At 39.8% G+C, this 24746-nt stretch overlaps 1 protein-coding gene across 3 annotated transcripts in view; it reads right to left on the reverse strand.

The window, feature by feature from the left end:
- Positions 1–18351, reverse strand: part of ano3 (anoctamin 3) — a 34393-nt gene extending 16042 nt beyond the window's left edge. Inside the window, exons 1-6 of one of the 3 annotated variants that reach the window (XM_069163323.1) lie at positions 18141–18351; positions 8636–8842; positions 4819–4946; positions 4511–4666; positions 4322–4422; positions 4177–4221 (exon numbers count right to left, since the gene is read on the reverse strand). In XM_069163323.1, the coding sequence (XP_069019424.1) occupies positions 4177–4221; positions 4322–4422; positions 4511–4666; positions 4819–4946; positions 8636–8842; positions 18141–18255 (752 nt within the window). In that variant the 5' untranslated portion in view covers positions 18256–18351. Of the gene's footprint in view, positions 1–4176; positions 4222–4321; positions 4423–4510; positions 4667–4818; positions 4950–6909; positions 6999–8635; positions 8843–18140 lie in introns of those variants that run through there. The other 2 variants (XM_069163322.1, XM_069163324.1) reach the window with 2 other exon arrangements.
- Between the last annotated feature and the right edge of the window lie 6395 nt (positions 18352–24746).

Consider the following 24746-nt stretch of genomic DNA (forward strand, 5'->3'; position numbering starts at 1 on the left):
CAAGACCAAACAGCCACACTCACAGCTCTGTGAGGCTGTACTTAGGGTTGACTTGAGCTAAATGCCGACATACCCACAGTGCCATAACATACAGGGGCCGTATTCATAAAGATTCCTACTACTAAGAGTTAGTACTCCTAGTAACAAAAATCTACAAAAATCTTAGAATTATGATGTTGTCTACGAATTTAACCTTAAAATAAAGAGTAGATCCTTGTAAAGATAAAGAATTTCTTATGCAGAGAAGAAAATTGCGGAAATACAGCGAGGTAGGAGAAACATTCCTCAAATGCGCAATGACAGCAAGTTAATTACAGACCACAGATTATATCGTGCAGGGATGATGTTTGTGGTCGATCTCTTTGGAGATGCGTTCACATCTCCCACTCAACACAATAATATAATAACACCAGAAATTAAAGTGATCACAGCATAAAGATATGTAACAACTGTAAAAATGCGACAGTGCAGCAGTGATGACTCGGATGTATTGCAGCCTGCCATCAGCAGAGTGATTACACAAACAAAAACAGCACTTTCACAGCCTCATATTGGGACACAGTTCATTTCATTACCACCGCATGTCTCTGTTTATTCTGTGTCATTATCAAAGTGTTTTTTTTAATTTTTTATTAACCAATCACATAATACCTGGCGACAGGGTCAACCCTCCTCACAGAGACAAATGTTTCTGTCCCTCCTTTACTCAGAGTTGCTCTGAGAAGTTTCTTAAATCATTTCTAACCTGAAACTCCTTGCTAGAATTTTTTTTAGGCTAAGTGAGAAGCTCTCTGAGGAGGCTTGTGAAGACAACCAGAGATGTTTAGCAGATATGTCCACCATGTCAGTTTAGTGTTAAAGCATGCTAACATGTATTAATTAGTGAGAAACTTAATGAACAGCAGAAGCTGATGTGAGTGTCATTCATTTTCAGGTATTTAGCTATAAATGTTACATCGGGATCATGAACGTGTGAAACTAATTTAATCTAAATCTGAGCGTTGCTGAAACATTTCAGTTAAAAACCATGGGAAACAAAAAGTCGTGGGATTATAAAAGTCATTAGAAAACATTGTCTAAATGTCTGTACTACATTTTTACCAAAGTATAAGTAATATCATTGATCTAGTTTGAACTAATGATGCTAGATGTAATGTTGGGGCATCACCAGTGTCCTTAGGATTCATCCCTTTAAGTTTATGAATGTGTTTACAAAATGTCATGAACATGATCCATCCACTAGTTTTTCACATCAAATATCAACCTCACGGTTGTGCTATAGAGGAAACATTTAGGCTTTAAAGATAGAGGGTGTACGCTGTTCAGGTTGTAATTCAGATTAAGTTGATTTGAACATCATGGTCAGTATGGACCATACATCTCAATCCCTTTTTTGAGCTATTTCAGTCTGGACAAATGTTTGATCAACCGACAGACGGACAGACAGACAGTCACTGTTACTCTTAGAGCTGCGCCGCTATGCAGCTAAACCTCAGTTGGCTGGAAAATACGCACTGCTTCTCCAGATCTGCTGCAGAGTCCTCTGACTAATTTGTGAGGCTGCTGCTCCGATATGGATCGAACAGATACAAATGGGAATTCTGGGGGGGAAACATATTGTTTCCAGAGAGCGTTTAATGGATGTTGTTATGAAGGGAAGAGAAAGTGATGATATTAAACCAACAAGCGGTCACCACCTGCTCATTGCCAATTTGTTCAGCTTGAGTTAGTGACAAACCATTGCTAAACACATAGAGCCTATTTACTGCTCGGGTAGATTTTTATTTTCAGCACAGCAGCTTAGGGAAAGACTGCTCTGAGGAAAACATAATGGTCCTCATTCTTCACTACGACTGAGATCACTCACACAAGATTTAAAAGTGCTTTGAAGTGCTCTGCTATCAGTTAGACAGGTGGGCGAGTGATTCCTGCCTTTCTGTGTGATTTTGTCAGCTCTGTGTGTGTATCATCTAAAGAGAACCATTAATATGTACAAGGTAAAATTTAAATAACAAAGTAGGCTTTTTGAGATATTCTACTGACTACAATCTATCCATGTTGAATTTACGATAGCTATTAGTCTGCATGGTGAAGTATATAAAACACTAAAATGGGCACTTTTGCAGCAGTTAGCTTGTCATGTCTGTACAGAGCAGCCAAAGGATAGCAGCAACAACTCACACCATGTTTGCAGATTAAAGGATAAAAGCCAGCAGTCCTTCAAGACCAGCAATGTCATACCTCACTAACTGTTGCCTATTCAAAGCTTAACATTCAAAGTCCATTCATCAACTTCTGCCATTTTTGCTGTGGTTCAAGCACAATTTCAGTTATCCCTCAGTAATAGAGTGAATCATCGTGTGCAGGACCTTATGTACTTTAAGGTTATCTCCTGGCATTGATTAAACCTCTAAAAACTAATTTCTGGTAATCAAAATTACATGAATATATTTTTTCCTGAATGCCTAAAGTAGCTTAGGTGTAACTCTATACCAGGGGTCTCCAACCTTTTCTCTTCTAAGAGCTCCTAGAGTTCATGGGGCAAGGTAGATCGCGATCTATTGGTTGTAGACCCCTGCTCTACACCTTTGCCTTTATTTGGTACACATAGAATAAACCAATAGCCCCCGTCTCTATCGCCACCCACCGCTCCGTCGCTTCCCTTGCAGCTCGATGTTATGAAGAGCCCCACAGGATTCTTTCCTTAGATATGTGACGTATGAAACCCTGACTGTCGAAATCACGGTTTCTTGTTTAATAGGCGTTTTTGAATCAAAGGACCTTTTTCATAGTTACGAACTGTTGGAGGAAGTAACCCCCTTTATGTTTGTTCTGCAGTGCAGGAACTTGGAGCCATCGTAGTTCTTTTTTAGTTGCTACTTCAGGGTAGGTACTTTCTGAGCACAAGAGGAACTATAGGGATGAAAGTGCGGTGACTGGTTTTACCTTGTCATCAGAGAGCCATTCCCTTCGGGGCTCTGAAGCTGTTATTTTGCTCTTTTTAAAGCCACCAGACTCCCTTGACAAAAACAGTAATTTTACCTCACAGAACTCAGGAGTTGCTGGTTGACCGCTGCCTGGACTGGTTAGTCAGTGTTATTGTGTGGTGGTGGTGATATTTGAACACGTTAGTGCAGTTGTTTAACGTGTTTGGGTATGATTGGGGGGTATGACACAACACATTTATTTATGTTTAATAGAAACTCCGATCTTTTCCCAAATTTAACCGAAGTGATTCTGTTTCACAAAACTAACCACAAATGGGATGCTGGATGCAAACAGCTATCTGTGGTGAGAGTCCTGTTCTTCCACCCCGGCCACTTCCTGCCAACTCTGAGGCAGTTCATAGCCTTAAGTAATTGGATGAAACAATGTAGTTGTACAGGAACATAATTTCTAGCAAAGAGATGTAAGACGCTTCAGTCTGCTGCTACACATTTCTGTCAGTGGCTGGTTGTTGGATCGTTCCTATCTGGATTCCACAGGGATGACAAGATGGAAATTTGGAGTCCTGCACAGAGCTCGGACAACACTTGAACATCACATCAAAGCGCAAGTGCATCTCTCTAAAAATAGTATGCAAATGAGACTGTGCAGCTCCATTTATCTTTACTGAAAAGTATTTTTTCGAAAAGCAGTCAAAAGTGGGTGAATATCGTATTGTTAATAATAATGTGCTTGATGTGCTGGAAACTGTGCTTTTTTTGAACAGGTCTGAAAATTTGATTAAACCGATTAAATAGGACATTGCTTGTCTTTTGAAAACCCTGGCAAAATTAAGTCCCACACTTAATCCCAGTTTAAAAAAAATTATTTTCAAAAACCTTCCTTTCCAACCATTTCAGTTCTCTCTACTTATCTGTGCTACGCACTGAGGTTGATTTTCCAATCTAAAATTCTAATCCCAGATTTTGGAAATGCTGCATATTTACGCACCATCTGCCGACAGATGTTTCATTAATTCTGGACTAATGAATACTGACTGTGCGGGTTACAAAGGACAACGACGGCTTGACTCTAACCTCCTCTGTCGCCGCTCCTCACAGCGGTGACTGATAACTTTAATCTTAAAACACCCTCTGCAGTTTACAGCGCCACTGAATCCTCCGGTTGTGCCACTTTTTCATTGGAGACATCGAAGCATCCATCTTAAACCTATACTTTAAATCCACTTACCTGCCCAAGGTTTTGCTCTTCCAGTCTGTAAAGTAGCATTTTTTTCTTAAATAAAAAAGAGAGAGAAAAATGCGTGTTGGAGAGACTGAAACAACTAACACTTTCCAGAGTTAAAGTCTCAATATTTTTCTTCAACTACAGTTACCTGAAAGGCATTCGGATGTTCATCTGCTCTGCATATTTGCAAAGCGTATCCCAGGGAGCGTGGACCTTCACAAACATGATGTCGTTGTTCGTCAAGGAGGGCTTTCAAAATAAAAAGTAACAGGAGTTTGAGAACGAAGAAGAACAAAGTTGAGAAATCAAGCTAACTAAAAGTCCAAATTATTTCTACCTCCTTCTCCAGCATCAGGCCCTCAGCTCGTAAATTCTTCTCAAACGTGCACCTCTTCTCCACCTGCGGACTGGACTTCTTATAAACCAGGATGTAGTCAATACGCTTCTTCCCATCTCGGAAAAAGAGTCCAGATAAATGAGCAAGATTCTTTCCCTGTAGAAGTTTAAAAGTTTCACCTCTGATGAAATGGTGTTAAACACAAGGCCACTGATGCTTTTCAGTTGTCCAAAATCACATCAGTGGAAGATCATCAGAAAATGTATACAATTTATGACAATTCATGTGGATTACTGTGAGTGCGGTACCTGAAGTGAATCTGTGCGGGCCTCTAATTTAGCGCGGGTGACAGGCTTCTGTAGCAGAAATGACTCGTCTGCCCTCATTTCACACGTACTCACTTCAGACTCCTCCACGAAGTGATCCTTGCCATCCTCTGCTGCACACAGACACAGAACAGACCCTTATTGAACTGGTGAGGAACCATTCAAAGTATCTGTTTCAAGTCTTTGCTGTTGCTGAAGTCAATATTTTCCTTAATCCCACTGCCAACATTGAAATTAAATCCTTGCTAAATAAAAATTTAAGTCATTTTTAGGTGGGTGCCAGCTTGAGAGCAACACCTTGATGCAATTTAACACACCAATGCGCTGATGTTGACAGAGTGCCAGTCTTGTTACTTTCCTTCCTGAAGCCTCACTCATCTCCCTAACGTACACAAACAAAATAACATTTGTTAAACCCACACTGTGAGGCAACAAACACTACATATTGCACCAAGAAATAATTTTCAAACTTCCAGAAGCTAAGGGTTGTGAAACCTTTATCAGATTTTCTTTTTTGCCAAATACATGAAGAAGTACCCCCTTACTGGCAAACTATAAGCCTTTGGCGACACAGCATGTGGAAGCTTTTCCATTTTCAGTGTACATGGAATCTATTGCTTTTAAGTACGCGAAAAATAAGATTTACTCAGTAAAACATCCATCTATCAGGCTGAAACAAGGCATTTTATGTTGCTTATTATGACACAAGCTACAGTACATCACATAAACACATTTACGAGGAGACATACAGTAGCATTTCACATTACAGAACAAATTATAGTTTCTACTCCAATGCATGTGTGACAGCTCTGCTGATTTCTCCAATTAAGCGTGTCTACTTAACCACCACGTTTGCGTAGTGTACGTACAGAACTTTTTTTTACTGCTGTACTGAAACCAAGTTTAGGAAACCACATTATAGATCAACAGAAGTAATGCTGCTTTATGGGCTCTGTTTCCTTTTTTTTGCATTGCCGAGCTAACCCGTCTGCTGCTACCTGGAGCTTCAGTCGGGCTAATTGGCGTTTCAGCTTGTGAAACTGATGCTTTTTCTTCAGCATGTGATGCTGCGCTGATTTCATTTACACCTGCAGAGATGTGATCACAATCCAAACCTGACATCGGCCTGTTATCCGTATACAGATTGTGCATGTTAATATCAGTTTTAAAAGGGCTCACTGAGGGATATAAAGTATCTATTACTCACCACAGACAATCAAAAACATCAGAATAAACGGCATTAAACTAATACTATTTGTCAGGAAAGATGTGGGAAATTGATTGCAGTGATATCTCTTCTTTACAGACATCAATGTGAATTTCCTCCTCGCTGAGTGTCAGTATAGTCTGTTTTGATTTGGGGATAAAAGTCTCAACTGTGTGGAAATGACCAGATCACGCTGTGTTTTCACATAAAGTAGACGCACACAAAGAGAATAAAGGAAGGAAGAGGACTAAATCTTAAATAAAAAACAACAACATTAAAATAACTCAATTAACTATGGTTACACATTAAAATATGTGGAGCTGATTAACTGTAAAGGATTTAAAAGGGCTTCTAAAGTGTACAGCAAGTGAGTTACCCTCTTTATTTTACCCACAGGGGAAATATTAGTGAAAATAGGATTCAGAATGAGTCAAAGCAAAGTTAATACATTTGCTCTGTCATGTAATGTTAACCTTAACTAATATATGGGGTCTATCTTTCACACAGCACAAAGCATCAACTGAAACGCATGTGTCTTTGCTTTTTTTTAGACTGACGCAGTCTTCATTTTGCCATCCAGAGCCCACGTCGTTCAAATATCAAATGTACTTGTGACCATCTGAGTGCAGCTATTGAGTCAGTTGACCCTTGCAGTATTATCCTCCATTAATTTGGCACCTTGTGTATTGTAAAACTGTTATTTTAAAAGCAGATATAAGCAATATGCCCTCGCACTCTGCTTGTTACACCCACAGGGACGTGAAGTCACGCATCAACATGCAAAAGATTGAAAATAAAAAGATTACAATGTAAAAGATTATTGTGAACAGCAATCTTTTCAATCTGAACACAAGCAGATCCGTTACCTCTGCAGGGAAGTGTTCTTTCCTGCCAATTGCCAAATCTTCCGTTATAACAGCAGTCCTCCGAGGTACAAGTGTAGATGAGACGCTGATTGGTTTATTTCATGCTATGCCCAAATCATCACCTGTAATTAATTAAGAGACTAAGTGTATCATACCATCATACTTTGAACCATGCACCTTACTCTGTGCTCAGATTATTTACCGTTAAATTAGCACAAGTGGATTTGGAAAGGCGTTAAATGCACTTGCACCACGCGATTTAGACCGTACCTAGTTAAAATAGAGCCTTAAGCCTTTTCAGCTTAAGGTGCAGCATTACTTCATTGATTCACCTTTTTTATGTAGAAGCTGCTGAAGTTGTTTGACAATTCTGTCATGTTTCCGATGCCTAATTAACATAATAATTGTTATGTGCAGCTACTGAATCTGTTGTAAGATGCAATAGAATGAATACAATAACAGTAAAATGTAAATCTGTGTTACATTTTGGGTACCCCTGCAGCAGCGCATCCAACTAAACACATCTTTCAATGTCCACAGTTGGGAAACTGGAGCAGGACGATGTCCTTGTTTATAAACCCCTGCTAGTTGCTCTATCTACACTCTCCTTCTGTCTGCGCCTTCCGTGAGCCAAGAAAAAAACCGGACCTGTTCCTCAAACATGTATTTTCATCACAACGTCAAACAGCCAGTTTTCACCAAAATAGAAACACCTGCCTGCCTCATTTGCATGAAATTCCTCTCTGCATTCCCTCTTTTACACGCTGAACTCAGCACCAAATAACAAAGGAGAAAGGGCATTTCAAGGTCAGGAAAACAGTAATACCACCATGTTAAAGTGCTGCATGTGCTCGTTTTTTGTGCTGTGACATAAATAGAGCTTTCACTGTCAGCTGCCTCTACACATTCTTGAAGATATTATGAAGACTGAATCGTTTCCTCTCTAACGGCATCTACTGTGACTTAACACAATGTTTTCTAAATTTTCTAAATTTCAAGCATTAACACAATCTGCTCAATCAATATTACGCACATGCCTGAAATGTGACCACGATTATGAAAATCTGTGTAGCAACTAACTCTGAACCTGTTGAGCCTTACGTTCAATACAATGGAGTGAATAATTAAACACACCATTAAGATAATAATGGCAGTAACTCGTAACAAAATGTAATTTATCAATGTGTAAACTCAGATTGATGAAATATTAGAATAACTAAAGAGAAAGTGTTCTTCATCAGTATCGAGTTGAATAACCTACATATCTTCAACAAATTATGAAAGAGAACATCAATGCTGCAAACAAAGATGAGTCACAGTGCAATGCTATAAACATTTAGCATTTACCAGCTGCGAGAGGCCATGAAGACTAAATAACGCAGACAAAACTTTCGGGAGAATTAATTTTAAAAAAAATTCAAAAGTTTTTGCATTTGTCAAGTAAAACAATCTAAAATACATATAAGTCATCCTTGGATCAACGTAGAGGAGACGGACGATACAGAAGCAGGTAGTATACTGTAGGTGTTTGAAATGTGGCTAGCTTGTATGAAATGTAATATAATCTTCTTTGGATTTGGTGTTTGTAACTTTGAGTATCCAATGCAAGACCATGGAAAACTTTGAAATCATTACACAACAAGCAAATTCTCTCTCTCATGACTGAAGTATCTCTTCCACTAATGGGTTTAGGAAAATATGTGTAAGTTCCTGCCTGTAGACTGACCTGTCCGTGGGGGGAGGAGGCTGCAGGAGGTGCTGATGCTCTGACTCAGAACCTCAACCTCCGGTTTGGGATCCGGGCTCAGGGGCACAGACAGGAAGTGGTTGAGGTTGATTGGATGAGTCTGACTTTGGGCTAGGCAGGGCAGGCTGCGGCGAGACGGCTTCAGGCTCTTCTCCTTCAGGATCTCGCTGATGCTGGTGTGCATGCCTGAGGACAGGGGGACAGAGGGACAGGGGGACAGAGGAAGAGTGTGTCTTATTTCAGTGGTCACTTTAAGTACAGCGAGAGAAGACATAAAATAAAATATTAACAACTAAATAGAAAATATACCAAAATATACATGTCAGTATAAACTGTATATCATGTTTGCATCCTGTATGTATTGTTACACTGATTAAAAATATTTTCAATAAAATATATAGGTATATATAAAATATATACAAATAAAGACATATTTCAGTCAGATAAAGAATGGACTGGATAGTTTTCTGCTCTTAAACGAAGCTCTCAAAGAAACCAGAAAGCAAAAACAAATATTCTTCATAAAGAAGTAATACACATACAAGTTACAAGTCAACAATACTAAAACAGTGGTACCTGAGAGGGAGGTTTGGAAGGTCATAAGTGGCACGACCCCAAAAATATTATCATCAATCTGGCCTGTCACAATGAGTATGATTGGATGTGGGGGAAACTGATTAATGAGCAAGTGATAAGAAAGCATTAAAAGGCGCGGTGTACTGCTCAAAGTTACTTTACTGAAGTGCTTTTCAGACTGAGTAGCAGGTGTATAATGCAGCTCTGTAGCTCTGAAGGAACGTTTCTGAAGTCCGACCAAATAACCCTGATGATGTTATTTTTGTTGTTTTCAGCTTGATCAACAATTTTGTATCAGAAAAACACACTGAGATCATCCACCAGGCATGATGGGTTTAACTGAAGACCCAACTGAGTTGCTTTATTGCAAATATCAGATTTAGTGTTTTTGGAGCTTGAATCGGGATATCTCAGCAATTCTGTTTTAAATCTGCATCTTATGAGTGAGCCAGCTTTATGGAAGTGAGAAACTAAATCACTGGAAGGAATGAAAAAGGTAGTTGATGCCAAAATGCTAATGCAAGAGCATCACTTTCATGCAGCACTCCATTCACTAATTTTGATGTATTTATTCAGCAGCTACATCATATTTTGCATATTTGGAAATGCATATTTAGGCAGTGAAATAAGAATGCAAATATTGAGCTCAAGAAAGAATTCTACAAATTGTACAACCAGAACTGTAGTCATAAAATGTTTTGTTGGTTAATTTCCCTTAAAGAAGTACCATGTTTACATAAAATTGTTAATTTGATTGTTTTGAGGGGTTTTTGGCCATTTTTTTTGTTAATTTGTTGCCTGTGTTTTTGTTTGATCGTTTCTACAGCCTACCATATCTTGCAACATAAAACAACAAGTCATGAAAAAAAACAACCATAAATGTCCAGAAAATGATGAAGAAAATAGAATGTAAGAGAACGTATTTCTCGAACTTAATAGAACCAGTGCACACACTGAAATGAAGGGAGGGAGGGGAAAAAGGGAGGGAGGGAGGGAGAAATCCCTTCAGTCATCAACTGGTCCATGCTTTTATGAGCTACAGTAGGGGTGATAATGTCCGTCCTTCATAGAGGAGTGCATTAAAAATATCAGCACTCTCCCGCCATCAAATCACACCCTTCAATACAAGCAGCAAGATGGTGCATCATAGAACTGAACTACAAAGATACGCTTGTTAGGACCGCAACCAATTTAACAGATACATGAAGTAACAGCGTTCAATTGTGCCGGATTCTCATTAGCATGTCATTGTTTTATTAATACCATTAGAGGTCATTTTCAAGGTTATTTCAAGCAAGAAAAGAGCAGTAGGAAGATAGTGGGGGCTTACAGATTGTTGAAACAATAATGGCATGATGAATCATAAAGAGAACCTCAGAGGTTGATGACGATAATGAATCTCCAGCAAATGGAGCAGGACACCGTAGCCGACCTTCAGACCAGGCAGCCGCTTCAGTGCTGCAGCTCCTGGCATATTTATTCATGAAATAAAAGCGCCCCACTTTTGAATGGGGAACGTGCCTTACTTTCACCTCCAGTGAGGAATTCTGTCCGTGACCTTCCTGAAACATTCAGCTGAAACATGAACTGATAATTTACACTCAGCACCATGAGAGCACTGCAAGAGGTGCAATAACTCATTTTCATTACATTGATCTCTTTGGGATTTCACAGTGCTGTTGGGTGAGAATGCATGGAGCCCGGTGAAGATGTGGACATGTGGGCCCACGGGAACCACTAATCACACTGTTTATTTCCTTTACAGCCCACCACGTATGAAATGAATGGAAGTTATGAGTTACAGCTCACACATACAATGAATAATTGAGAAAGTAAAAACTGTAGACTTGAAGTGCTTTAAAGGAAAATTATGCTTCCTGCTAGAAGCCACTTTGCACAAGAGAGATTTTAAAAATAGTTGGAGCTAAAAGTCCCTTAGATGTAGAAGTCTGATTTATCAGCACAAAATACAACATGAGTAAACTGGAACAAATCCATTTGTCTCTGTAGTCTTCAGGCTCATAACCATTCTTGATTTCCCGCTGCTTTAGTTTCACAAGCACGAGCTTCATCACTTTTCATATTTCAGTCAATTCCATTTGATCCAGTAAATCAAGTCAATACTGACCTGCAGGTTGTTAACAAAAAAGACATATTGTGCCACTTACATCTGCAGTAACATTTCAGAAACCAGAGGTTTTTTGGTCCAGTGAGAAAGAGGGCTTGTTTGCTTCTCTCAGCAATATATGCAGCAACATCATGCTTTATTTTATGACTGAGGAGTTAATCAGTGAGAGCTGTGAAGCAGCCAGAGGCTTAGAGTGTCATAATTTCATGGTCTCTGTGGATTAGTCTGGAGAGTGGATGTATTCTTTATCCACTTTGTCTCCATTATGATTATCAATACATTGAGAGAATGGCTCTGTGAGCAGTGGCCACATCCATACTTTCAAAAAGGTACATTTAATGGTGCAGATGACACATCGGAGCAGAGCAAACTAATGGGTCTGTAGGGGCAGGGCTTGGTGGTGCAAAGGGATCCTCAAAGTTTGGAATAGGCCCCAAAATTGGACACAGGGTTGGTATTGTGTGAAATTGCTTCCATGGAAATTTTAGAGCATGTGTAGAAATGGATCTCTCAGGATATCAGTGATATGATAAGAGTCGTCTGACAGTCGCTGCCCTCTTCCAAATCTTTTGGCCTCATTTTGTCATGCAGGCGGATTTTCGGAACTCTGCCCCCCTGTCAGAACAGTTGTGCTGTATCCTCCATAGATAGTGCATTGCGCAAGTCTATATAAATATATAAAGGGTTCATCCAATGTGAAATCCCGTGTTTAATCTCGCTGTGCTCTGGCTAAAACTGGTTTAGAAGGAGAAAGTTAATCCTGTGTGTGTGCATGGACTGCATGTGCATGGGGGCGTGCAAGTCGGTATGGGAGTCACTGAGTGTGCAGAGAAAGGAGAGTCGCTGTGAGTTGACGCGGTTAATAAACACCTCCAAATTTTCTCTGCATCAGCGTAACAGCCTGCGATGACGATCCTGTGTGCACTCTCGCAACCACCCACACATGTGACATGGAGCTGGACGAGCGTCAAGGAAGGTCGTGATACGGGATTTGGATCTCTCATGTGCAGCTTGTCCATGACGGCCCTCTAATATGAGATTAAATGGATATTTTGGTCTGTACATGTGTGTGGGCATGGTGTTGTACACATTGTGGCTACTGTTTACTGCATATTTGCGGATAAACGATTGGAACAAATGTACTAATCAAGAACAGAGGTTGTTTATCCGTTCGTCATGCTACTCTCTATTATTTCTGTCACAGTATGATATGTGTGGCAGCTCCCTGGCAGTGTCACAGTCCTTTCAGTCTGTGTGTACGGATAAGAATGAGCCAGCTGAAAGAACAAACATTTAATGATCAGTTACAAGCTATCAGATTTTAGAAGAAGCAAAAAAGCCTAAGCATCCAGACAATATCTGCAAGTATATTGCACAAATATAATTCAGGTCAGTGGGCTGTTTCCCATCATGCCTCCATGTTTCCTCATTCTACACCTTCAATTATTCATCCACATTCAGCCCATAGCACTTTCACCGTCGCAGCTTTCAACGGAGGAACATTCTGCATCAGGACCTTTTTTAAACTCAGTGCATGTTTCTATTTTCTTCCTCTGGCACAGACCAGTTCAGGGGACCCGTGCTATAAAAGAGTGGGCAAAGAAAAATAAATAAATATCATCACATGCTCAGAGAAGCAGGTCAAAAACACAGTTGCAGCACGTTCACAAAAAGTATCACGTGGTCTGTTTGGGCGCAGTGGATCCAGAAATATGAGCATCCCTGAAGAAATCAGAAATGTTATAGTTATTATTGTCATTTATAGATTAGGTTGTGATTTATTATTATTGTTATGGTTGTTTGAGATGTTGCATAGTATTTTATCCTCAATATGTATTCAATTATGTTGTGAGCAATGGAATTTAATAGATTTATAGTGGAAGAAAAGTCTGCAAAAATTGCCCCTGTTTCTGATAATGTGTTCTAACTGCACTCCCTGTTAGCTATACTGGTTTTGAGGTTTGTGTGACTGACGTTGACCCGTTGAGGGTTTTGCACTTTTTTTTTAAAGATTCTGTGTGATTCTTCCCTTCAGAAAGAATCCGACTTGCTTGGTTTAACTTTAGAAATATACTTTTTTTTTGTGGAAAGAAATTTCAGCAAGAAGAAAAGCTCAGCGAATGGGCACTGTCACTTAACAGGTGCAGCAAAAATCAGCTCATGCTCGCAGTTCTTTAGATTCCAGTAATTAAACAGTACCGGGCGTTCACATTACCCCCAAGCAAGCAATCACAGCACAGATTAATGCAGCCACCACCATGATGTCCCTGCCGCTGTCTTTCCTTCCTTCTCCTGCACCATCACTACCAAAGACTGGATTGCTGTTTTTGTTACCAGCAGCAGCAGGGACATGATGATAGTTATACACGGTTAGCCCTTTTTCTCCAAACACCTCATCCTGGACACTTAAGCAGTGCAATTCTAGATGACCTCAAAATGCATAAAAGTAGTTTTCCAGTTGGGCTGTTAGCGGGGAAGACATTTTTGGCACCTTTGGTACCAAAACAGACTGGCTTCATGCTGTAAACTGTTGTCCTTGTAGGAAGTTTAGGGCTCATGCATCATTGGATTTAACATTTACAGTAAAATGCTTCAGAGAAAAAAGCGCAAGGGCATAAGGAGCTGCTAATAAGATGCTTCAAAGGAACATACAGTATGTGAAAAAAAAAAAATGCACACAATAAGTAGTAAAAATCTCATCAGAGACCAGAAAGAAAACCTAGTTATGTTATAATCGGGCCTCTCTTGTGTTGGAGACTTCTTGGGGTTTAACGACTCCTTCAGGAGTCATTCACTGTTTTCAGCACCAATTCTACTTAGTTGTTGTTCATGTCACGTCCTGCAAGAGGGCTATTTAGGATGTGTTCAGTATCTGTGATGTCATGTACAAGTTCATGTGAAAGGCTATCATTTGTGCACAGTGATAGATGGGCTGACTGTGTCTACCTGAACAGTGCAAAACAGAACATCTGGCCACTAGATCTCAGTCACGTTGAAACCTCAGTGGACACCAGCATGAAGACAGATAATGAAATACTGTGGTGTATATTGTAGCTTATGGGTGCAATGTTAATTTCTATGAAACCACCTTTTTTAATGTTAAAAACACAAAGTATGTCGTTTCAGGTTATTGGTATATTTTAATTATCAGTAGAGTGCAACACATACTTTATATGCAGTGCTATAAGGATTATTTATCCCCTTGGACCTTTTACATTTTGTTTTTTAAACATTGGATCACGGTGGGTGTGATTAGGTACTTTGACAAACAAACAAAAATAATTTAATATGGATGTATAAAACGTGTAAACTAACCAATAATTCTCCCCGCACATGCTGCAGTCTGTTTTTGTCGGTATGTCATGTGCCGCCGAGCCAGACAGACTGACCGTGAACACACCTCAGAGCAGATGGCACATTTTATCCATGTTTTAAACAGTTCAGGACTCTATTATACAATCCTGGCACAACCTCTGGGCTGCATCATTTGAGGAGATTAAACATCTTTCTTCCCTTTCAATCTGTACATGCCACTCCGTTCCTTTAACGTCATACAATCCTCTTATGCCCCCTGATTGCTTGTGTTTTCTACTACGTCACAGGAGTCTCTGTTGTGTCTGTGCGTACACACCTCATGAGGGGGCTAAGAACTGCACCATCTTCAGCAAACAATATTAAGCATAAAGTTCTGAGAGGATCTTTTCTGTTCCATACTACCACCAAGTCATCTGAATCTGTGGGTTTCATGGACGTGATTAAACATCTTTGGGCTCTGTGCCTTTATTGTTCATATAACCTAGCAACAAAACAACAACTGACTATTTAAAGATTGTGAAAGTGTTAAAGCTGGTAACTGCTCGACCACACACACACACACACACACACACACACACACACAACAAAAGAGCCTTTGTTTTGTCATATGATAATAAATTCATTGATTGTGCTTGTTAATACAGCACACTCAAATTCATCTTGCATAAAACTGATGCCTAATGTTTTACACTAGTGTTTAAATTTATAATAAACCGATTCAATTCTCCCCAAATCTGTCCCCAAATTAATTTCTGTATCTATAAAACCATCTGCCTGCTTGCATAAGAAGACAGGTGGCCTGTCTCGGACTGTGCAAGCAAACACACACACACACACACACACACACACACACACACACACACACAAACACACACACGCACAACAAACATTTCCTGTAGAAAACTGCAGTCAAACAGCGGACAGTCTCAATCCAATCAAAAAGCCACTCACCAACAACTAGGAACACTCAAACACCAAAGTCACACACTTTTAGGCTATCGAGGTCTACTGGGTATAAAAATAATCATTAATCCAGAAGCTATTTCCAACAGAAAGATGAGCTGGATATTGCTTAATAACACAATATTGATTCTTTATAAACTAGAATAAAAATTGGCTGTTGGGACCAGATGCTGCCTCTGAAAGTGCAGAATAATACATGTGAAAGCATAAAGACTTAGCTGTGGACCTAAATCTTTGTAGAACCAGCTTACATTTAAATCTTGAAGCAAATACTCTCTGCAGAGTGTTCAATACGTTTTAAGAACGTCTATCCAAAAGCTGCAGATAAATCTGACTTCATGATCAGTCTGCCAAAGAACATTTAAAATTCACTCAAATCCTGGGAAGTACTATCAGATGGTTCTGAGTCATTTCCGCTCTCAGGACCAAATGTAACTGTTTTTTCTTGTTTTCATCAACTGAGTGACATTTTCTTCAAGGCAGGAAGAGAAGAGATCTATTTATACGTTTATGTTTCATCTAACAATCAGACCATTTTCTAACTCAGCTCAGCAGAGTTGCTTTTAAGAGAAACTTGGAGAAAGTTTTAACTCATTATTTTGGCATTCAGATGATTTCCAGATCAATTTTCAGATTTGCGCAATTACCCACACAGTGATAATGGCTTGACTCCAGCAGCACTGTGAAAGCTCTTCACCTCATACACGAAGCACTATTCAGCTTTCCTACAGTGAACAAGCATTTTCATCTCCAAGCCTTTTAAGGCTCTCATATGATCTGCTTGAGGAAAAGCAGTATAATTTATAAATTTTGCCTGAGCAGGCTTTTGTGAGCCAAAATTCACCCTTTCCACTTTCCATTTAATGGTGGACTCAGCAGTCACTGAAATACTGAGTGGGCTCTGGCCTGTAGTCAGACTTTAACATAAATCTAATATCATCTTCAGCTACTGGTTTCCTGTTGGGTGGTTTCTTCTGAGCTGTAAAATGTTTCTTGGAAAAAGCAATATAGAAAGAAATAATGACTTTTTTTTAAGTGATTTTATATAAAAAAAATTAGAAAACAATCCCAGTTTTTGGTTCGTGTGTTACAGTTTGTATTTTGCATTTGGGTTACAGCAGAAGTTTGAAGAAAAACGCATTTCTTGTTTGTTCCGACGCTCAAAGAGAAGTGAGAAGCAGATACGCTTTTTTAAAAATTCTTAAACAGCCTCTTCGGCAGGGCACCGCTCAGTCGTGAGATGTCGAGCAGCTCAGCTCAGCATCCTCTCATCAGAAGCCAGGGGATATACCTTTTCATACACCTCAGCCAGGTACACAAACACAAAGAGGTAACTGCTCCCCCGTTTACAAGCCTGAGTCAGCATGAAAAACAAGACCTGCCTTCACCATTTTTCTAAATTTAGACAGCAAGAAACACAAACTATTAAAGAAGTGCTGATTTTCTCTGAGGATATTGTCTAAAATCAATAGTGACCCAACAGTGTAATCTAGCTGCACTGAGGCGGTGGTGTTTGGAATTGGTATTTATTTACAATAAATAAATCTGATGAAATCTGCACCAGCGTGTGGAGACCAATTATCTTTCTTTAACAGAACAGTGTGAAATTATTGCAATTCCAAAATGCAAATAAGCCAAACACACACCCACATGGAGCGGAGTCTTATGTCTCAGGTTGCTTTTTCAATAACTTGCAGAGGGGAAACGTATTTTCCATCTGACTGCATGACAGAACTTCTACAGTAACAGCCTCAAATCATTTTTTTTTTTTTATCACTGCTACAACCTCAAATTGATGAGTGCAGCTCTTCCTGACATGTTGCAAGGCACAAAGCAGCTACTTTACCTTCGGGAGCAACTATTCTGCATGCAGCTGAACAGATTTTTGTGGAACACTTTGTATCTTTCCTCAAAAGCACAACATAATATCGCTGATTATAGCCTAATTGTACGGCTCTTAAAGCAGATCCCTCAAGGCTCATTCATACCAGCACGAATATGAGAGCAGGTTTAAATAACTGCAAGTTCAAATACTTCTAAAAAAAAAAAAAAATGACAGTATCTGGATTATTACTTAAACTGTAAAGAATTAGCCTTCCACTTTATTAAAACAAATGTGATTTATAGCTATGATTGATAGATTATTGAAATATTTCAAAGTTTTAACATAAATTTCATAAATCTTGTGGTGTCTGAGGTGTCACTTAAATACATTTGCTTTAAGTGAATCTTAATAATGACTTGTGTAAAACAGTCAAGGCAACATAAAGTAGTGGATCAAATATCAGAGCGCACGGGGTTCAGAAACGGGCTTCATCCAAGGAGGAGAAGGCTGCAAAGCCTCCAACTCTGCGTCACCCTTACAGCAAGTACAGCGACCATTACCTCCGAGCACCGTCTCGCACGCAAACTATCTAACAAGACACGAAAAGTAACCTCGCGTCACACGCTGCTCAAAAACAAATCAGAGCCGGACGCCAAATGTTCACATCAGCGACCAACCTTTCTGCTGCTTGAAGGACTGGATCGAGCCCGAGTGGTGCACCATGGCGACGTTCAGTTGTTTTCCAGCGTTTATCAAATTCCGTATTTCGACAAACAAGGTTGCAGAATACATGAGAAACTATGTTGGGGTTGTGTAGGTGTTCCCTCAGCTCCCATCCTGCCAAACCATCTCACGGGCGATGCGCAAACCCCAGCAACACCTGTCTCAGCCCCGCATGCCACCACCCCCCCCCCCCCACCCCCCTCCCGTCGTCCCCCCTCCCCAACCACCACCATCCACGGCTGTTGTCATGGTGACGGGCGGTAGGGGAGGTCCTGAGATGGACACGTCCTCCTCCGTCCTGATTTACTGACTCCAAATAAACTGCGGGAAATTACCAGGGGCAGCACGGCTCAGAAAGGACATGTATTGATTCTCTCGTGAATCATCCTCGTCCTCTTTCCCTATTCCCAGTCCAATGTAGTTTGATGAACTACGAGGCGTGAAAAGTAGTGTAGTTTGGCTGCTGTGCCAAGGAAAATACAATGCAGTTAATACTGGTTACTAAAATTGACCTTGAAGGTATGTTATAGCACCCTCAATGAGGATGATGAATTGAAAAAAAAAAAAAACCCCACAACCTTTTATCTACAGTTAAAACATTATTATCCCACTTTGAATAGTTGAATTATTACAGAAAAATCAACAATTAAAAAAAATAGCCATAAATGGGACATCTTGTGATCAACCAGGCTTAACTTTAACGTCATGTGAAAAAAACCAAAACAACAACTAATAACTAAAGACTAAAACACCAATAAAGGGAATAAAATAAAGGGAACATATAGAGAATCTGACTTTTTCTAGCAAGAACCATTTGCCTTGTTTGGCAATTAATACTGCCAGGTTGTGAGAAAAACTCAAAACAATCAATACCACAGCTCACTACTACAGGGCTCACTGCTCAGCTGCTGACACTGTGCTGTGGTGGCACGGGATCCCTTTAGAGTAAATGTTTCATCGGCCTTGAAATCTGAAGCTGAGCAGGGTGTTAAAATGGCTCCACTATTGTGTGATTGCTTCAAACTGATCATGGGTTTGTTGCACAAATGGGACATGGCTAAAATAACAAAGATATTGTTTCATTTTTGACATATTTGTAGATTATTATAGATTAGGGACAATAATATGCAGAATACAGTATTTTCAAACTCATTAGAAAATCATAGTTTTTTTCTTAAAATAAGTAATTTTTCAGCTTTATTCGGCCCTGTTTAAAACTCATGTTTCCTTTCTTTAGTTTATTAATGGTGTTAACTCTAGTGCCTGTTATCGCCTGCACTTTTTACAGCTGCTTTTGACAGCTTTTAACATTTATACGGGACAGGGGAAAATTATATAGGATGCACACCAATATTAAACACAGAAAAACCTGCATCCTCCCCCCTCTGGCTTCAATTGCATGGTATTAACGAGGCAGAGATCTTATCGTGGTTTATCCGCAAGGTCACTGGTCTTATTTCAATGTCAACCACAGGAAGTTACAGCAGTAGACCTCCAGTGAGGATTTGAAACCCAGGAGAGCGAGAGAAAGCCTTGTGTTGTCCATGCTGTTGCTATATAAGCAGACACTCAGCTGGCCACTGTGATGAGCTCAGTCGTCGCCACAGTCACAATGATACAGTTTGTGGTTTGGTCTGTGGCCTTACTTTTGTGTATCAATCTCTGTCTGTGCGCTGATTCTGACGAGTCGTCTGGCAAATGTCACAGATGCAAATACCATCTGCTTTCTTGCAGCTCAGCACGCCTCTACTCCTCCCACTGTTCTGATGTTTATTGAAGACTGGTATCAGGGCTGCGTGTACCAACCCATATAAAATGTCATTGAACTACCAAGCAAATGCATTTCTCCCTCTGTGAGCATTAATAAATAAACAGGCAGCTCTTAAAGGGTCAGTCCCATTTTAAATTATATCTTTTCCATTCCTGCCTGTTAGTTTAGAGATGTAGGTCAGATGACAGCGCTGCAATGGCAACAAGGTTTTAGACAAATAGAATACTGCCACCCTGTGGATAAGGTGGCTAACTGAGCTGTGAGCATTCAGCCCCAAGAAACACAAGGGGGCACTGCATTACCCGCCTCAGCCCAGGCCTGTAAATACACAACTATTGACTAGACTTTATTATATTTGCAGCACTCAAACAAAATAGTGAGCTGTCACGTCATTGTTGAGTCAAAAACCAAACAATATTTTCAGTTAAAACATTTCCCATTTATATAATCTGTGCTGCAAAAAGCATTTCAGTAAGCAAACTGAATTTCCAGTAGTCAACAACAGCTGATTTACTACTTACAATAATACTAGAATCAGTACAATCAAATATTCCAGTTAAAGAAAAAGCCACAAGCACACACAGATATTAAATCACATTCAGAAAGAGTTAAAGCTCCTTTCCCTAACATTCAACACACACTTCTCTGCACAAAAAGGTTCTGCTTTCACATGCTGTTCAAAGAATCAAAGAACTCCTGAGGGACGAAGACCTCTAACGTCAACACATTTAACGATATCACCTGCTGTGAGGTTTACCAGCCAGTTACAGATCTGCTGATGAAGTCATTTTAAAAGTACAGTTGAGAATGTAAACTTTTTCTTTTCATGTGTTGCTGAACAACAAATTATTGTAATTCATTATTGATTAATGCACTAAGTACTGCTTCAATAATTAATTATATTAAATGTCTAATAATTAATCATGTATATAGTAAAAAAAAAAAGACATCATAACTTGCCATAGTCCAAGCTGTAATCTCCAGATTGCTTGCTTTGCTGGATAAACACAAACTCTATAGGATAAAGGTTCTCTCGTGTTAAGTGGCCTCAACACAATGCTTGGACCACTACTACTTCGTCAACAGCTTTGATAAAACCATGACTGGTAGAATTAGCCATCCCACGAGTAGGGCAAGTCCCTATTTGTTTTGCTAAACAGCTTCAGATTTCTGCAAGAACCTAATATTTCACACACACACTAGATGTGAAACAATATGCTCAATAAACACAGGCAGTGCTTATATTGGAGATTTTTTTGTGTAAATATCTAGATTTCCCATCACTGCTGGCAAACTCACCAGAGAGTTGGTCGGTCTCTGTGCCTCCAGAGGTGGAACTGTTGGCAAGCGAGGAGCTCCAGGATGCCGAGTGGCTGATGGCGAGGTTGATAGGAACGTGCCTGCCGGCTCCAGATGAGCTGGAGGCCTGATTCTCCAGCAGGGGGAGGAACATACAGTTGTCCTGATGACATGATTCTGCAAAACACACATGAAAAAAATATCACAAGTAATGATCAAAGACAGATATCATGTTGAGACACTTTACAGTTTCATTTTTATCTTACTGAACTATAATACCAGCTTTGGAAGCTTGAGGGTTCAGATCAGTAAATTTTGTAGGTGATCTCCGCAGTCACGCTCTCTATTCTCCCTCTCGTGTTACTGCTCATACATTTTTAACACATCTTTAAAATTCCTTTTTACCATCTGATACTTGACACTAATGGGGAACAATATGCCTCCTGGCTTTCCAAAACACATTGTCACAGTTAAACTGACAGAAATGTCTAGACACGTGAGTTTGTTGAAGGCTCGTTCTACCTGATTTCTGGGATAAAACTGCAGTTTTGTTACCAGAGTTAATGCTTTAGAAAGAGTTTTCATTCAGCGTGTACTGATGTGTGCTGTATCCCTCATGTGTGCATTTGGCTTTGTTAAGAGCCACGGGACTGCACTCAGCGTCCAAATAACACGACTCAGTAATGATTCTCTCAGGTTCAGCACCAACATCTTCCCTCACAATCTCTTCTTAATGAAGCCCACTTGAAAAGTGAACTTGGTTGCCCGACATGATGCGTTAGCTATGTGATTGAACTGCCAAATTTGAAAAGTTTGTTGTTTCACTGACAAACACAATGTCTGTCTTTAAGGAGGTCAGAATAGTTGATGGGATAATCAAAGAACCTGCTACATCTAGTTTACCAGAGGTCTGAACATTTGGTCAGAGAGAAAAAAAAAACGGCCTAAAATGAACTCCATTAAAGCTGCGCAGGCTAAGTGCAGTAATATACTGTCCAGATAGTTTCAAACTATAAAGACATTAGGTACATCGATTGATGAGCAGGTACTTCCTATATGAACTTCCTGGCACATTGATTATTTATTTAAACAAATACATTTTGAAGCCCCGGGTCACAAAATTCCCCCCTCAAACAACCATAAATGTATGATGAGATGTCGAGCAAAGTGTGAATCCATTAACCATATAAAAGAGTAGTTTATCCAAGCGTCCGTAGCCAGACTGTCTGGTATTACCACAAATAAATGAAAACAAATGTCTCAAACACATGACTTTTCAGGGATTGCATAATGAAATCAATGTGTATGCGGAATCATTTTTGAAACATCAGCAGCTGATCACTTTATAGTTCGAGAGTCGGCAGTTGCATATCTTCTCCAGCTGATAATTGAATAAAAAGGGCGTCAGTGTTTATCACCTTAATACATGTAGGCTAAAGGGTATTTATATTGCAGTGTTTCCATTACATGAAGGGTTACTCCAAGCTGGTTACATCACTTTAGCAGTTTGCATTAGTCAGCACACATCACTTATGGACACATTAATCTTTCTAGAAAATCATAATAATCTTGCTTCCTCCTCTAATCCAATGTGTGCAGACAAAACACAGAGCTCCTACAGACAAAATAAAGCTGTATTACGTAGCAGCAATTAAAGCATGTAAACAGTATTTTAAACAATGACTGAAGGGGTTAAACAGCATGCAAACTAAAAAACAAAAAAGTCAGGATTCCACAAACTGACTCCCAGTAGACAGATGCAGGTTCACCAGGTACCATAAAGTCCTCCAAACTTATGGTATCTACTCAGCATAGTTGTTCCATACCAAGTCATCAGTGATCAGCTCAGGCACTGCTTTGTTTGTAGTTTGAGAGACACCTACAATAGTACCGAGCAGCTTTGAAAGCTTGATGATTTGCGTGGCCGCTTCCTACAGAGCCACCACGTCACAATTTGCCCTCACACCCCTCTTAGACTCTCTGTGCACCACTGAACATCTTCCACATGGCTCAACGCACATGAAAACAAAGTCCTATTAGCTTTCGGGAAATAACCGTAGTATTTGTCATTTTCATCTTTGCCTGGGGCGTTGATGATTTAGAGCAGCTAATAAAAGCCACAGCGTTCATGCATTAGCATCCTCATTAAAACTGAGTGATGCTGGACATGTTTACTGGATTTCCCCGGAAAACAGTCACGCTCTCCTTTCTCCAGTAAGATGTTGAAGCACAAGATCACAGCGAGCAGTCTTGAGCTCGTGTGAGCGATAAATTCAACACATGTACAAGAAAGGCACATACAAATGTACAAGCCTAACCACTTAATCTAGCACTTTTAAAGAAGATGGCATGAGAGATGCATCCCTGTGAGCTCTCATTCGCTAATGTAGCTTCACTAACTTCTCTGTTCATTCATTCATTCATTCACTGTCGCTTTTCATTAATAAATTAATACCGAAGGATCAGTTTTTGTCACATAGATTAACAGTATGGTTCATACATACTGAAGTCTGTACTCATCAGTTTTACATGTAGTTTTTAGAGTATTTTGCACCAGTTTTGGTCCCAAGAAACAGAGCATTATAATCGTCTATTATTAGCCTCATGTTTCATACATAACTAGAATGGACAGATTGTTATGTTTAAGTTGCATAAAAGAAGAAGTCACAGAAACAACATGTAAACTGAATTTTCTACAACACATTACAGGAAAACAGCTTATTACATTTTTTTTTTTTTTTCAAATAAAGTGATTTCAGAAAGACAAAGACCATTAAATAAACATGAGTTTAAAGAACCAGATAAAGTCAGTTAACAGATCAAATGAGGTCTTTACAAGCTATTAAATAATTGTGGTTTTACAGCTGGCTGTAGTTTTACCATTATATCAGAGGCTACTATAACCTCCATGTGCCTCCTTCAGAAGTGGATCATACCTACCCGGGGAGGTGCCCAGAGCCTGTGACACCTCGACGTCCATTGCATGCACCCGCACGGTCAGTCTCAGTCCCCCATCAATACGTCTCTGAACTGGCACAACTGCAAAAGCCAGTGCAGCCTCATGGACCTGTCATTACTACAGTGCAGCACTTTGAGCTGTGAAATAGTCCCGGCGCTGCAGCCAAGATGAATGGGTGGAGTTTGAAGTGTTGTCAGACAGAGAGAGGAGTACAACATTAAACTCTTAACACTATTGATTGCAGGATATTGATTGGACAGCGCTGCTGTAAAGGACACCGTCTACGTCACATGAGGATTTCTCATTAGACTTGTGTAGCTGACGGATTGAACCAAAGAGGAGTTAGACATGTGGGTTAATGATCACGTGGGTTAAATGCACTTGTGAGAAATGTGGTTATTTCAATTGTGACATCAGCAGCCATGTGGCAGCCTGCTGGAAGTCACGGCTGTATTATATTTTAGTTGCTATGGTGATAATGATCGTCTCGTGCTTCGCCACAAGGTGGCGGTGTTGGACCAGCTGTCACAG

This window comes from Embiotoca jacksoni, unplaced genomic scaffold (assembly GCF_022577435.1).
Source record: "Embiotoca jacksoni isolate LCO1_2020_lvr unplaced genomic scaffold, fEmbJac1.0.p SCAF_3, whole genome shotgun sequence".
NCBI lineage: Eukaryota > Metazoa > Chordata > Actinopteri > Embiotocidae > Embiotoca > Embiotoca jacksoni.